Source organism: Salvia miltiorrhiza, unplaced genomic scaffold, assembly GCF_028751815.1.
Source record: "Salvia miltiorrhiza cultivar Shanhuang (shh) unplaced genomic scaffold, IMPLAD_Smil_shh fragScaff_scaffold_39, whole genome shotgun sequence".
In the NCBI taxonomy this organism is placed as follows: Eukaryota; Viridiplantae; Streptophyta; class Magnoliopsida; order Lamiales; family Lamiaceae; genus Salvia; species Salvia miltiorrhiza.
In genome coordinates, this window is record NW_026651458.1 from 1,129,576 (window position 1) to 1,145,245 (window position 15,670).

The window sequence follows — 15,670 nt, forward strand, 5'->3', positions numbered from 1 at the left end:
ATGATGATATCTAAAGACACGAGTCAAGGACATAAGTAGGATTTCTCCGAAGTACGAGGACCAAGGCTAAGATTTCCAGGTGGGCATTACTTTCTAATACTCCTATTACTGGCTTTCTAAATGATGATTATGATGATGTATATAAGTTTTAAGATGATTTGAGATAAATTGATGTTTGAACTAATTAACTTGCCGAGTTTTGATGACGACGAGCCTGTACGTTACCCTCTACTGATGAGATGAGACGATTTCGGGTCCTGCCAAAGGCAGGATTGTGTACACAGAGGTAACCGTGAGCTGTATACCGGGTTGGCCGGTCAGAAATGACTGTGAGCCGACTGTCAGGTCGGTCGGTTACGGTGCTTGAGAAGGAGGCCTACTTCTCAGTACCATGATGATGATGATGAGTTGTAGAAGTGGTACTACATGCTAAGTATTTGTGACTGCAGTCTATCTTTCATTACTTTATGATGCTTGAAATTTATCAATTGCTTACACAGGTTCTTTTAAGGAAAAACCCCTGTGTGATGTTTAAATGGCAAGTTAAATGTATAGCTCTAAGAGCGAGTTTGTTTATTTTCGGCTTATGTCCACTGAGTATTTATACTCAGCCCTGCATGTATTTCTAAATGTGCAGGATGAGCAAGGAGAGAGATTGGGGGATCGCTGGAGGGCTGTTGTTCATAGACGACCCTTTTGAGTACCGTATTTTACTTCTATACGGTTGTGCGAATAGTTGAAGACTATGTTCTTGAAACTTAATTAGGATTGTTACTCTCAGCTATATGTCTTCATACATATAGTCTGATCACGCTATGTTGTGCTACTCTGAGCAATATGAATCATTGTAAATATTTAGCTATACTCCCTTTGTTTTTGTTGACTAGAACCTTGATACATTTGAATAAGTGAAGCCGATAATGTTTCTATTAAGTTTGATGATATTTTAATTGTTTCAACTTGAATTATTAGTAGCTTCCGCTTGATAAGTCTTTCAGATTTCCTTGTTCTACCCTACCATTTTATTAGTCGTATCGATACCCAATCTACGCTATCACTGGCTAGATGTCGGGCTGCGACAATACTTGTCATTCACCAATTCACCACCATAATATATAATAATCCCAGGTCGACTCATCTGTATAATAAAATATAATTAATAAAAAAATTGTAAATTAAAACATAAAATCCGGAAATTAGCAACTGAAACAGGGAATTCACAACCAACGATACTAATTCACAACATAATACATCAAACTGTTGTCAATTCACAACCGAAGACACTAATTCACAACAGAATACATCAAACAGTTGTCAATTCACAACCGAAGACACTAATTCACAACAGATCTAAAACTATATATAATTCAGAACTAAAATACGAAATTCACAACTAAAATTAATATGGTTGTGAATTATAGGTTTATACCTATAATTCACAACCAGCACAACCAGCCCTAGTTTCCAGTTCATGTAAACGAATCTAAGGCACAAAGCAGTTGTGAATTTAAAAAACTAATCATGAATTCAACGAATTAGTTGAGAATTGAAGAACATTCATAACAACTACAGAAACCAAAGCTCTAACCTTTAACCTAGAAACTCCACGGTGATAAAATCGACAGCAATGAACTATCAAAAACAACAAAATCGAACCAAAAAAAATTGAATATTTAAAATCACGCACATCGACGACAAATTCAAGTGGCGCAGCAACGGAGATGACAATTGGAGCGCCGCACGACGCCGGAAGACGATGAAGATTTGCAGTTGGAGGCTTGAAGATTTGAAGATTTCAAGATTTGAAGGATTGAAGGAGAAAAGAAGCAGAATTCACGCTTCAGCTTTCAAAATGCCACAATTCACTATTTATACAAGGGCATTTCTGACATTTCACAAAAAAACTGGCTTAAATTTAAAAAATTTATCCTATAGGCTAAATTTTAAGTTTACAATATGAAATAGGCTAGATTCATATATTGACACTATTTTTTTTATACATAAAATAAATTCAATAAAGATATCAATTTTTATGCATTATTTTGATTGTAAATGTGTTAGTGTTAGTTAGTTTACTTATTTCAATTTTCAACACAAGTCATTTAATCAAAAAAAATATTTTGATTGTCAACTTGTTATAAATTTAAAAAAAAATGACATGATATTAATTAAAAGAACACAAGTATTACTTAAGAATTAAGATAACATAAAAAAAATATTATTTAAAAATATATTAATTGTCATGTTTATAAAATATAAATTTTCAACACAAGTCATTTAATTTAAAAATATGACATAAAAAATATTTCATGTTTATATTTTCAATTACAACACATGTTTATATTTTATATTTCAACACATGTTTATATTTTATATTTTAAGTTGAATAAAAATTTTGAAATTTCATCACAAATCATTTAATTTTATAAAAAAGAATACAAAAAAAATTAAAAAGGAAAAAAGCCCGGAAACCGCCGATTTTCGGCCCCAGAACCGCTGGTTTCCGGCCCAGCCCGGAGCCGTTGGTTTAGGGTCCGAAAACAAGCCCTTCAAATTTTAGGCGAACCGGTTCAGATTCAATAAATTTTCGAACCTGAACCATCGATTCAGGCCCGAAACCGGCGGTTCTTGAATCGGTGGCAGCCCTATGCATCACACGGGACAACAAACTAGTTTACACTGAAAATATAACTGATACACAAGCTGTCAAAAAAAAAAAAAGAACCCCCAGCTGATAGCCTGATGCGTGATGCCAACAGTGTCACAGCCTATGTGTACATCACCAACTGCCACGTCGTCGTTTCACCCTTGTTCCCATGCCTCCATTCGTCATTGCATCAAAATCCTCTCCGTCCTCCTCAAAATTGCACCTCCCTACACCACACCGCTCCCTCTCTCTCTCTCTGTCTTTCTCAAGTGAGAGAAAGAAGAAGAAGAAGGGCCGAGCATACTACAAAATCACAACAAGAAAATCTCTCTCTTATTCTCCGCACCTAAACATAGTTTTCGAATTTCTCTATTTAGACTCTCATTCTCTCCTCCCTCCCTAATATACACGCAAACACACATTTTGTGCCCCGCAATTTGATCTCGAGGTTGTGTTTTGTTTGGACGCAATGAAGCTGAAGAACCCCTCCAATTCCCCCTCGCAAACCCTGACCTCCTCAGACACGCGCCTGCTCGTACGCGAGACGCTCCGCATCAGCGCCAACCTTGCCTCGGCTCCTCCGCCGTCGCCCTCACCGGCTGCTGTGGCGCCTCAGGAACTGCCACTGCTCCAGGATTCCAGCTTCGGCGGCCTAGTCGACGATCAGTTCCTGAATTCGAGCTTGAGGTTGATCTGCTGCGAGGAGATTGATGGCAGACGGTGGCAATACTTCGCAGATGATAGCATCGGCGCTAGGAATTTTGCTTCCAAACAATTGAAGAAGAATTCCATTCGTGCTGTCTGTTTGCAGACTCCGTTGTCACCTGCTGATGTCAGTATTATCTGTTTGGTGCTATTTTCGTTACATTTTCTTCTTGAAGTCCTTATTGATTCCGTGCATTGTTTGATAAACTGACTGCATCAGAAAGAAGAATTCTATTCCTCCTTACAGTTTATTTGATGAATTTAGTGCAGCTTAAGTGCATTTTTCTGGAGTTAGCATTGAGATCTCTAAGGCTTCCATTCATAAAAGTGAATATATCTTGTTTTTCACGCTGATGTTAACATTTTTCTAACGCTGAAGCCAAACAATGTATATATTAGCTGCATTATTAGGCGTGTGAACACGTTAAAGGTCATCTATAAAGATTTGTCAACCGGACATTTATGAAGAAAACATAGTGGGGAACCGAGACTGCATCCCTAAGACCATATAAGACTAAGCAAGTCTTTCATTACGAGTTTAGTTGTCTCTTTACTTAAGCTGTGTTTTTTTTCTTGTAGGAGTTGATAACATTCATAAGATCTTACGTGGTTCCTGAAGGTTTCCCAGACAGCGTTACACCTTCCTATGTGCCGTACATGACTTGGAGAGCATTAAAGGTACTTTTGCTGATAGATATTGGTACCAACATTGCAGTTTCCTTCACCCTTTAACTGTATGCGAAATCCAGTCCCTCCAGTATGGTGATAGTGATGTTATTTTGGTTGTAGCACTTCTTTGGTGGAGCCATGGGTGTTTTCACCACACAAACCCTCCTAAGTTCACTTGGAGTCTCCCGAAATAGATCTGCACCAGGTGCTGTAGCTATCAATTGGATTCTCAAGGTACACATACTAAGCCCGATGAGGTAGTTATGTGTTAGAACAACTTTTTGTGCATAAAACATCAATGTCGCACAAAATCTTGAAGGTATTGGTTGAATTCTTAAGAGCTGTGCCTTAATGGCATGGCCAGTACCTACTAAAATCTGAAGCTTCAAGAGTTCCGTTATAGTGATGCCAATTATGTAGCTTAAGTTGAGTTTCACCTGTACAGTCTACATTTATGAATGCCATTATTTACTTTGGAATTATAGTTCTTCAAATGAAAGGACCAAGTGAAATTTCAGGAGCAGGGTACTTCTGTGGACCATAGACATACATTTAAGTGCTTTTTCTAAACGAGTGTTCATGATCTGAAGGCTAGATGCTAGTAGCTAGATGCTATGAGCTAACCCCTTTCTAATATCTTCATAGGGCTTTCTATAGACTTACAGTTGCTGATAAAGAGCTAGATAAAGGGAAGCTAGCTGCTAACGAGCCCTTAAACGCTCGTTTATGGGCTCGCTTGATAGATACCCTTATAGGGCTTCTTTTCCTTGCTTTTAAGCTCTTGAAAAGAGCTCAATCCGGACTACTCCTAGTAGCCCGGACCAGGAATTCAATCAGCTCAAGGCACTCGTGACAACGAGGGCTTCCCTCTGTTTTCCTCCTAATCCTAGGTATATCAACCTAAAGCTAGATTTGACTCTTAGCTAGGAAAATATACCTATATCTAGGACCAGTGTGGATTCTTCGATCAGCTTGGGCACAAAACCTCTAATTTTCTGATACCCGCTATTATCTGAGATCTCGATGGGTTTTGAGAGCAAGCCATCCCAGTATATAGCACACTACTGCCTTCTTGTCCCCCCGTTCATAGCAATGAGTTCATAGGCAAACCCAAGACAGTCTCACTTCCAATAGTATTCGATCTATTGATGCTCCGCTTGCCAACCATCTCACTAACTCGAACGAAGGGGTTCAGTAGTCATATAAGAAATTTCCAACTAACTCTAAGTCATCAATGAGCAGGGAGTGATGCACCAAAGTGTATCACGAGCGTAACTAGAGTAGCTAGTTGTTGCCTGTAGCTTCCCCCAGGCCCGTACTCCAAAAAGGGAGGGCTGGGGGGAGCGGCTACTAGAGTTAGAGTAAAGCCAAAAGCTAGTAAGAAAACTCCTAATTGTTCTTCTTGTTGCTTTATTAAAGACAGATGTAACTCATCTATAAACAACTCTTAGCGAGTGAGTGACCTACTAGTTGTAGGGCACGAACGCTAGATAGTAGCTTCCTTCTTGTTCTTATAGACTTCCTTCTTGTTCTTATAGACTCGATTAAATCTATGAAGGCCCGTACTCAAAAAGGGAGGGCTGGGGGGAGCGGCTACTAAAGAGTTAATAGACTAAATACTCAATAGCTAGGATTAAATCAATGAAATAAGGACTTCTAAGTCTTGTTTTTCCTAGTCTTAATTGTAGCTAGGAAGCTATGAGCTAAACGCTCCGACCATTCCGACTGTTAATGCTAGTTTTTAAGAAGCTAACTTCAGAATCTGTGATATACCTAGGATGGTGCTGGGCGGGTCGGGAAGATGCTCTTTGCTCGACAAGGGAAGAAGTTTGATTATGACTTGAAGCAGGTAATAAATTGTTTGAAATTGTTGGTGAAGCAGTAGAATTTAATGTTAAAAAGTTCTTCAAGTTCAACTCTTCAGTATCTTATGTGTTGAGCTTTATACAGCTTAGGTTTGCTGGTGATCTCCTTATGGAGTTGGGAGCTGGAGTAGAATTGGCAACTGCAGCTGTTCCCCATCTGTTTCTTCCATTAGCATGTGCTGCAAATGTGGCTAAGGTTTTGTCACTATTTGTCTAGTTAATCCATCAATATCTGTCAGCAATTGAAAAAATTTATTTCATACATGCTCCTTGTTTTCTTATAGAATGTCGCTGCGGTGACATCAACATCTACTCGAACGCCAATATACAAAGCCTTTGCTAAAGGAGAAAATATAGGAGATGTCACTGCAAAGGGAGAATGTGTTGGAAACATAGCAGATCTGGTATGCTTGTTCGTTTTTGCAACTTAAGCTCACATCACCAAGCTAACTGATAAGATGAATTTCTTGCATATTTTGCTATAAAATATAGGGTTAATTTCCTATAAATACACAAACTATACCCAAAATTTGGTTTTAATCATATTTATTTTTTTGGTCAAAAAATACATAAACTTTTAATTTTTGGGAATTTGGCGGCCTGAGTCCAAAAGTTCGGTGACTAATAACTTGGTTGTCTGATTCCAATACACAATTTGAAGGTACTATTAGAAACCTCTTGATGATAGCTCTCTAATGATACAATACTTTTGGATTTTGGTCACCGGAAGTGGTTGGAAAACGGAAAAAATATAGAATTTCATGACATCAACTTTCATGTCATTTTTCCGATCACTTCCTGTGGCCAAAACCCAACAGTATAATTATCATTAGAATGATAATGTCAAGAGCTTTCCAACGGCACCTTCGGATTGTCCATCGGACTCCAGACAATCAAGTTATTAGCCAGCGACCTTTGGGCTAAGCTCAAATTCCAAAAAAAAAAAAAGCTTATGTATATTTTGACCAAAAATATAAATTTGGTTAAAAACCAAAATTTGGGTATAGTTCGTGTATTTATATGCAATTAACCCTAAACTTTAACATAGTCTAAGTAAACTGCATTTCTGAAAAAAGCATCATGCTGCTGTTTTGTTTTTCGCATAATATAGCACTATATGGTTGTGGTGAATTCCATTTTGACTATATACACACCATCATTTACTTCAGGCTACCTCAAAACTGATGTATATTTTACATTGGTTGAGATTTGGTTCTGTTTCAATAATATATCAATTCAAATGAGTAAGGAACTATTATTTGTTCTGTCCTTGTGTGGAACTGGGCAATGTAATCCCGTCTCAATTAGTCAATATCACGCATCTCTAAAATTTTGTTTTGCTGAGATTGTGGGGTGGTGAATTTGCAATATTACTCAATACTCATGATTGTATTTTAATACTTTTTTCAATAACCCGTTTTTTTCCAACTTTGGGTTCGAAGTAATTACGAGCATCTTCTTTATGCAGCTTGGAACTGGACTCAGCATAATGATTGCCAAAAAAAACCCATCCTTGTTCACCACATTTGGTTTGCTCTCCTGTGGATATATCTTGAGCTCTTATCAAGAGGTTCCGTGATGTGAATATATTAATCTATCTCTCCAGCCAAATCCTCTTCTGTTCCTTTATTACTCTATGTTCTCTATCACGAAATATTGATTGCAGCTGTTGTACGTTTCCAGGTGAAATCTGTTGTTTTGCATACACTAAATCGTGCACGTTTCACTGTGGCAGCAGAATCCTTTCTAAAGACGGGTATGATGATTACTTTGTTTCTCATACTCTTCTTCACTCATTACACAACTTTCTCATTTAATTATGATCTATTTTTGAGAGAAATAGGATTAATTAATGTTTCTCAAAATGGTATTTGGCCTGTGACGTTGGAGGAGAAAAGGAAATGATGGCAAACACAAGGTCTTATTATTAGGGATGAGTATTCAGTTGGTTCGGTGCAAAACTGAACTGAACTGGTAAAAGCGAAAAATCAAAACTAATATAAAATATGGACCGGACCGAACCGAACCAAAACTGACCAAGAATTTTCGGTCGATTTTAGTTCCATTCTTCTGTTTATGAATTCAAGCAGAAATGAAGAAGAAATGAGTGTTGCAGGAGCATATTTTTCCTTTTTGTTTTAAATAAGAGCAGGTACAAATAGCAATTTGTGGTAACCTTTTTAATAATTTCTTTCACTTTTTCGCCTTCATTTGTCTGGTTTCCAGCAATTGCAATGCTTATTTTATTTCTTCATGTTCGACAAAACAAGATTGTTTAAGTCGGACAGACCCAAATCTCATCTATTTTGCTTGAAACTTGGATTTGTACAATAACAAAGATATCTGTAAATATGGTAAAACATGTGATTCTCTTTCACATTATTTTTTTTATGCTTCAATCTCAGGCCGCGTTCCAAGTTTGCAAGAGGGAAATTTAATGGAGAATATTTTCATTCCCCCATGGAAACAACACAGACCTATTGTTCTTGGTAGCCCTTCTCTCACTCCCTTTCTTTATTTACAGCACACTCACAGACACAGATTCACACACTGTATGCTTCTTGTATCCCCATACATTAACATCCAAATGTGGTTTTTCCCCAAGGAAGATTTAGATGGACAAATTTTTTTCTTTTTTTGCAGGACCAAGGTTCAAAGATGCATTCCAAGACCCTGTTGCATATATAGCTTTGGAGCCAATTTTTGAGGTATGGTGCCCTGTCGTGGGCAAATGATTAACACCGGTCAAGTTTCAATTTCATTGGGAGTGCCTTTTAATTGGCAACTTGCCTGTGCACGCCTGTTTTATTGTGTTCATGCTCTGGATTGGCTATAATTTTTTACTTCTACTTACAAATTACCAATCAAATTTACTCAATCACAGAAAGAGCGATACATAGTGACTTATAATCCTTCAAAGGGAAATATCTATGCCTTGTTCAAGGATCAAGCAAAGTCTGATGATATTCTGAAAGCAGCTTTTCATGTAAGATTTTGGATCTGTTGATCTTGTAATCAAAATAAATGTTAGAACTCTTGGCTAAACTCCCTTTGTACTACAGGCTCATGTGCTGCTTCACATAGTTCAATCCTCCAATCAGAGCCAACAATCCTTGAGGAAACTAGATGATGAGCTTTCACCTGTATCGCCTTCACTGGATGATCTACAATCTCATGTTGCAGAATCATACAAGATGGTGTCAGCTCTATATGGGCCTTTTAAGACCAAAGTTAAAGAACAGGTAATGGGCTACCTATTTCTAGAGCAGGACCAAAATGAATCTACTGAAATACTTTAAGAAGCTAGTGAATTCCATTTCTTTCTAAACTAATGCATGATGATATAATGCCCTTGAAGTATAGTCAGAGAAACAAATTAGGGTGCGTTCTCTTTGGTTGTAAATTTATCATGTGAAAAGGAAGAATAAACAAAATTTCACCCATTAAATCCTTTCTTTCTTTTCCCACATTTCCTACTTGACCCTTACTTATTCCTCATTTACACTACAAATGAGGGATAATATCATCACACCATTTTTGGAGGGATAATATTATCCCTCCTTTGTAGTATAAATGAGGAATGAGTAAGGGTCAAGTAGGAAATGTGGGAAAAGAAATGAAGGATTTAAAGGGTGAAATTTTGTTTATCCTTCCTTTTCCCATGATAAATTTACAACTAAAGAGAACACACCCTTAGAGATTTAAGTTGGGTCTCCACTAAGCGGCTCTATAGCTAGTTGGTACTTGGTGTTTCAAGTTTCTGAGCTAGGATGTGTATATAGGAGATCAAGACAATTCAACTTAATATTATACTTACCAGTTGGGGAGCTGATGTTACTGCCTGCCCTATCTATCACACAGCTTGAACCAGAAACTAAAGCTGCAAAATTACGTAACGCTGTGATTATTGATGTTATTGTTGGTTATAGAAAACATGTGCAGTGAGTGGTGGCCGGTGTTGAAGTTAACTGTCCTTAAAGATATAGTGGACGCTTGATAAATACTATGTTCGGTGAAAATCTTTTTGTTTTGTTACTTTGAAGAAAACATGCAGTGAGTGGTGGCCGGTGGTGAAGAAAACATGCTTGATAAATACTTTGTTTGCTGCACATCTTTTTTCAATTATTGAACGGTGCAGGCTGAAAATTCTTTTTCAATACATAGATAAGTGTTAGTGTAATGCAAATTTCACCAATTCTTGATTACTGTGAAATTTATTTTAATTTGTTCAGAAATTCCATGGTTATGATGGCCTCTTTTCCATTCTCACCTTAACGTGCTTAGCATGTACCATGTTAACTGTAATACGAACTTGTTAAGAAATGGTCCCTTGTGAATTGAATATTGTTAGAAGTGTTTTAATTTATTTTTGAAGACAACGATTATTGAAGTGTTACCATCTTGTTACAAAATGGCTGCTGATATTTTCCTGCTCTCTCAGGGTTGGGTTATGTCTGAATCACTACTAAATCCTGGCAGACCGCGGCTATGTGAATTGGCGAGATAGGGTTCGTGTGGGACCTTAAAATAATGTAAAAGTGTGGAGAAGGATCCAAAGGGATCCAGTCACTTTCTTGCTTAAAATCAGGTTGAAGATGCTGATCTTTGGGATGAGCAAGGGGTGTTGTTGCCAAATCAGGGACACTCGTTCCATGTAAACACAAAACCAGTTTTCTGCAATATTCTTGACAAAAATAACAACTGGTGATTGTGATGTGTAAGTTTGTTTAGCTGGGAGAGAGAGAGAGAGAGAGTGGATTAATCATATAGGTGCAGATTTGGTATCTGTCAATATATTTTAGTTTTATCACATGACTTTTCCTGTTCTTCATAAAATTTTATCCTATAGTGATGTATATTTGGCTTTGTCAGTCACCTCTGTGGGGAATAATCTCGTTAGCACTGTATTCTATATTTCACTCTTTGTAATCTGTAATTAAATTTAATGATTGTCTCAGAGGTACATCTCTAGTTTGTATGGCTTGATTGTTCTTGATCGATGATAATGCAGCCTTTTAGATAATTTTGAGGTTCTACCCGGGCCCGTGGAAAGACTGAACTTATCGTGGAGATGGATTTGCTAAAATCTTTATTGGAAGCTGCTTCTGTAACGCAAAACCGCTCGTATTTGGGAATTATTTTGAATGAGATATGAATGCTTGTTGACACATAGCCTACAATTGGAAGCCTCGCGTGGGGAATGCCATAGTTGACGCCTCTACTTGATTTTGTGAACTAGTCTTGTTGGAGTTGGTCTCTTGTGACACCAAGCGTATATAAAAAAGAGTCAGGTCGGGGCTGGGGCGGGTCGTGAGTTGCTTTTATGGGCGGACCATAAACTAATTATTGTTATAAGAAAAAGTAATTATTGATAAAAAAAGGTGATGTTTTAAAAATATTACTCCCTCCGTCCCAATAAATGTGGCCACATTTTCTTTTTGGGTGTCCCATTAAAAGTGGCTACTTTCTAAAAATGGCAAAAGATTACTTTAATTAAATCAACAATTATTCACTAATTTGGTCACAATTGTAGGCCACTTTCTAAAAATGCAAAAATTACTCACTAATTTGGTCAACAATTGTAGGCCACTTTCAAAAAATTACTCACTAATTTTGGTGGGTCACACTCAATTAAAACATAACAATCTTCTTCTTAATCTCCGTGCCCAAAAAGAAGTGGTCACTTTTATTGGGACGGAGGGAGTAATATTTTTCAATCAGCCCCGGACTAGCAGAGAAACGGAGGGCGCGAGTGCTGAGCGAAGAGCGTGGTAGCGATGTACTTATTTGATCAAGTACATATTATTGTAACAAAAAGTAATCTCTATATATATATACTAGTGTATAACCCGTCGAAATTCGACGGGACTTTAAATTTTGATTTAAATTATTTATATTATTTTTAATTAATTTAACTTGATGTAATAGAGTTTACGTTATATTAATTTCAATTATATTCGTCAATTAAATGTTCATTTTTTGCTAGAATAATAAAAATACTCTTTTATATAAATTTTGTATAATTTTTTTATATTGACGGATAAAAATTAATTTAAGAACTCATATACCATGTAAGCACCATCTCATTTCAACTCTATAAGACCAGAAGATCATCAAGAACTCGAAAGACAATATTTAACTTTTGAACGCCAAACTTTTGTGGATTATCTCGTCTGGACCCTGAAACAATATATCTGACTTTTATACGTCAATCGTTTAAACATCACTATTTGATACTTTAAATATCATAACTTACTTCTAAACATTATTTTCATTAGCAGCTTGAAAGACCAGGACTGACTTGTGAGATTATACAATCTGAAGCTTATAAGATCATAACTAACTTTTAAATATCATCTTGTATGGATCTTGAAAAACCATAACATGATTATGTGCATCATCTCATTTGGAGTTTAAAATACCATAACTAACTTCTAAGATCATAACTAACTTCTAAACATCATCTTGTATGGAGTTTGAAAAACCATAACTGAGTTATGTGCATCATCTCATTTGGAGATTAAAATAGAATAACTGAGTTTCAAGCATCATTTCGTTTGGAGTTTGAAAGAATAAAATTGGCTAGTAAGCATCATCTTGTTTGAAATTTGAAAGACCATAAGTAAGTTTTGAGAATCATCTCGTTTAAGGCTTAAAAAATTAATACGTGATTCAAATTATATTATATCAATTTATTTAGTATTTCAATTGGTAAATTTTCATAAAAATTTCAATGTGTAATCTAACTTCTTAGAAAAAAATTGTGCAATGTATATTATTTTATGACCAAATTAAAATGAAGAAATAATTTATTTAATTACAAGTATTTATTTTAAAAAAAATTAAAATTAAATCATTTTTATTTAACCAAATAAATTTGATCAACTTAAATTGACAAAGCAATTCAAATTATTCTAATCTCAATCATTCCACCAATTAAATGTGAGTTTTTGGTTTAGAAAGTAAGTATCCTTTTATATAGGTTTTATTTTGGTGAAATCTCATAAAAAATCAATGTGGGATGAGAAGATTTAGATAAATAAGAATTAATAAATGTGTTTTTTTAGAGAAATAGGATAGATAAAAATGCAAACATATGGTGATGCTACATAGGAGTATTCCATTTTTTAATTATATATGTGATGATATTAATATTATTATCGTCCCAAACCAATATATATACATATATATATATATATATATACTATATATATATATGTGTGTGTGTGTGTGTGTGTGTATAATATCAATTAATTTCTTAAATTTATTTAAATTTATAAATATGTATATAAATCAATAATTGGTTAATAATCTCGACAAAATTTACACGAATAGTCATCTCGTTGGTAACTCCAAAATATCTCCAAAATATTGTAATTTTTTTCTTTTCATTATATCAATTTTTATTATTGTAATTTTTTTATTTTTTCAATATACATTTCAAATATATTAAGTTAAACTATTTTTAATTATATTTATAAATATGATAATTGAGTTGATATCAATTTTATATAAATATAAAAATTTAAAGTTTCCCGTGCATTGCACAATGTGCAAATGCTAGTATTACTTTAAACCTCAAATTATTTTTACACTATCAATTATATCCTTAATTATAGATTTTTTTTTTCAAACATTGAATTATTAATTGTGTATCAATTGCACCACTTGTCTTTTTTTTTTTTTTGCTATGAAAATTTGACGTGGCTCACTGGATGCTATGATTATTTAAAATCAATCCTTTTTTAACATGCTTTATACTCCACAAAACAACATCATTATATGCTTTATTAATTGAAAATTTAAAGAGTGAAAAATGGATGAATTGTACAATTAATACAAAATAAATAGTTTAAGGCTTAAAAATATTTTTCAATAGTTCAAGATATAATTGATAGTGTGAACATAATTTGGAGTTTAAAGTAATATTTACCGTAATATCTAATCCTTATATATATATATATATATATATATATATATATATATATATATATATTCTCTAGTAGTCATAGACTACTACTCCCTCCGTCCCGCGAGTCTTGACACGTTTGGGTTCGGCACGGGAATTAAGGAGTTGTAGATTAGTGTTTTAAGTGTGTAATTAATAAAGTATAAAATTGATAAAGTAGGAGAGAGAAGGTAATAAAAGTGATAAAGTATGAGAGAGAATATAATAAAGGTGATAAAGTAAGAGAGAGAATGTAATAATTATTACCCAAAAAGGAAACGTGTCAAGACTCGTGGGACGGCCCAAAAAGGAAAACGTGTCAAGATTCGTGGGACGGAGGGAGTATAAATTAGATATAGGATTGAAGAATATATGGATAAAAATGATTAAAATAAGGACATAAGAAAAATAAAAATAGAGAATAGAGAAAATCGTATAATCATCCATGACAATTTCTAAAATCCGGAAAATATTTTCTTCAATTTATTTGCTCAAATATAATATATATATATATATATATATATATAGAAGGGTTCAACAGAGAAGCTAAATATTGTGGAGAATAGAGAATTCGTAAAATAAAAACGAACAGATCTATAATTTTAATGAACAGATCAATGTACCGCATGAACAGCAATTTGCCCCAGGTTCGAATCCTGCTGGTGGCGAGTTTTTCTATATTTTTACTAAATACGTCTGTTCATTAGTTATGTTGATCTGTTCGTAAAATATATAGATTTGTTCATGATGAATAAAAAGATAATTCTCTCAACCCTATAATAATAATAATAATAATAATAATAATAATAATAATAATAATAATAATAATAATAATAATAATAATAATAATAATAATAATAAAATTTGCTCAAATATTTAGCATATGGAGAAATGCAATTCTACATTTCTTCAAGTTACGCCAACTTGATAATTTTATGAAATTAAATATTCTATAATCTATATTATATTAAAAAGACAATTCCCAATTTGAAATCAATTTCTAAATTGAATGGCAATTTTGAAGTTATAATAAAATTGAAAGTTACTTTGTAAACTATATTTTTTCTTTAACTTCTTATTTTTTGTTTTATTTCTTTCCAAAATCGTGAAATTCGATTGGTTAAAAAAATATTTAATATGTATATCAAATTAAAGATCACGACAGGAGGCCGAGAGTTTGCAAGCTATGGACAACGTAGCTAACAAACGGTGGGATAAGGAAGCGGTGCTGGGATCTTCTCAGCCCAGAATCAACCAATAATTCTTATGAATTTTCTGGTTTGGAACGTCCGGGGTTTTTCGGACGAATCTAAATCTCTTCTTAAGGAGCACTGTCGTTTCTTCTTGCCTTTACTTGTAGGCATCATTGAGCCTAAAAAAAGTCTTCATAAAGTTCGTCAGAGCTATTGGAGATCGATTAATCTGGTCCCCCGCCATCAAAATTGTCGACTGCCTCGAAGATCGAATATTTGGTTGCTCACTAGTTCGTATGTTGAGACTAATATCTTGCTTTCTTCGGACAAGGTCATTATTGCTGATTGCGTTTGGCAAACTTACAATTTTCGAATCGTTGTTGTGCATGGTGCTAATGATCATGTTTCTAGACGTGCCTTGTGGATTGATCTGTTTTCTTTTGTTGATGGGAACACGGTTTTCATTGGGGATTTTAACGCTGTCAAGGGTGCTCATGAACGTCGCAGTGTGGCGGCACCGTTGAGAAGTTCCTGTAATGAGTTTTGCGACTTCATCGAAGCTTCGGATATGATTGAATCTCCTTCCACTGGCATTCGCTTTACGTGGTCTGGTCGGAGATTACTCCCTCGGTACGTGGAGTCT

General features: G+C 34.9%; 1 protein-coding gene across 1 annotated transcript; it reads left to right on the forward strand.

Moving 5' to 3' along the window:
* Positions 1–2,809: 2,809 nt before the first annotated feature.
* LOC131002916 (protein root UVB sensitive 6) lies at positions 2,810–10,843 on the forward strand. Its single transcript, XM_057929408.1, has 13 exons — positions 2,810–3,479; positions 3,932–4,030; positions 4,142–4,255; positions 5,799–5,870; positions 5,972–6,082; positions 6,171–6,290; positions 7,355–7,456; positions 7,570–7,642; positions 8,292–8,375; positions 8,530–8,594; positions 8,771–8,872; positions 8,949–9,128; positions 10,328–10,843. Exons 1-13 carry the CDS (start codon positions 3,117–3,119, stop codon positions 10,391–10,393), a joined length of 1,551 nt encoding a protein of 516 aa, XP_057785391.1. The 5' UTR covers positions 2,810–3,116; the 3' UTR covers positions 10,394–10,843.
* Positions 10,844–15,670: the final 4,827 nt, after the last annotated feature.

Coding starts and splice junctions, on each gene's coding strand:
- LOC131002916 (XM_057929408.1), top strand. CDS start 3,117: ATGAAGCTGAAGAACCCCTCCAATTCCCCCTCGCAAACCCTGACCTCC. Junction 3,480..3,931: donor CTCCGTTGTCACCTGCTGAT/GTCAGTATTATC, acceptor TTTTTCTTGTAG/GAGTTGATAACATTCATAAG. Junction 4,031..4,141: donor TGACTTGGAGAGCATTAAAG/GTACTTTTGCTG, acceptor TTTTGGTTGTAG/CACTTCTTTGGTGGAGCCAT.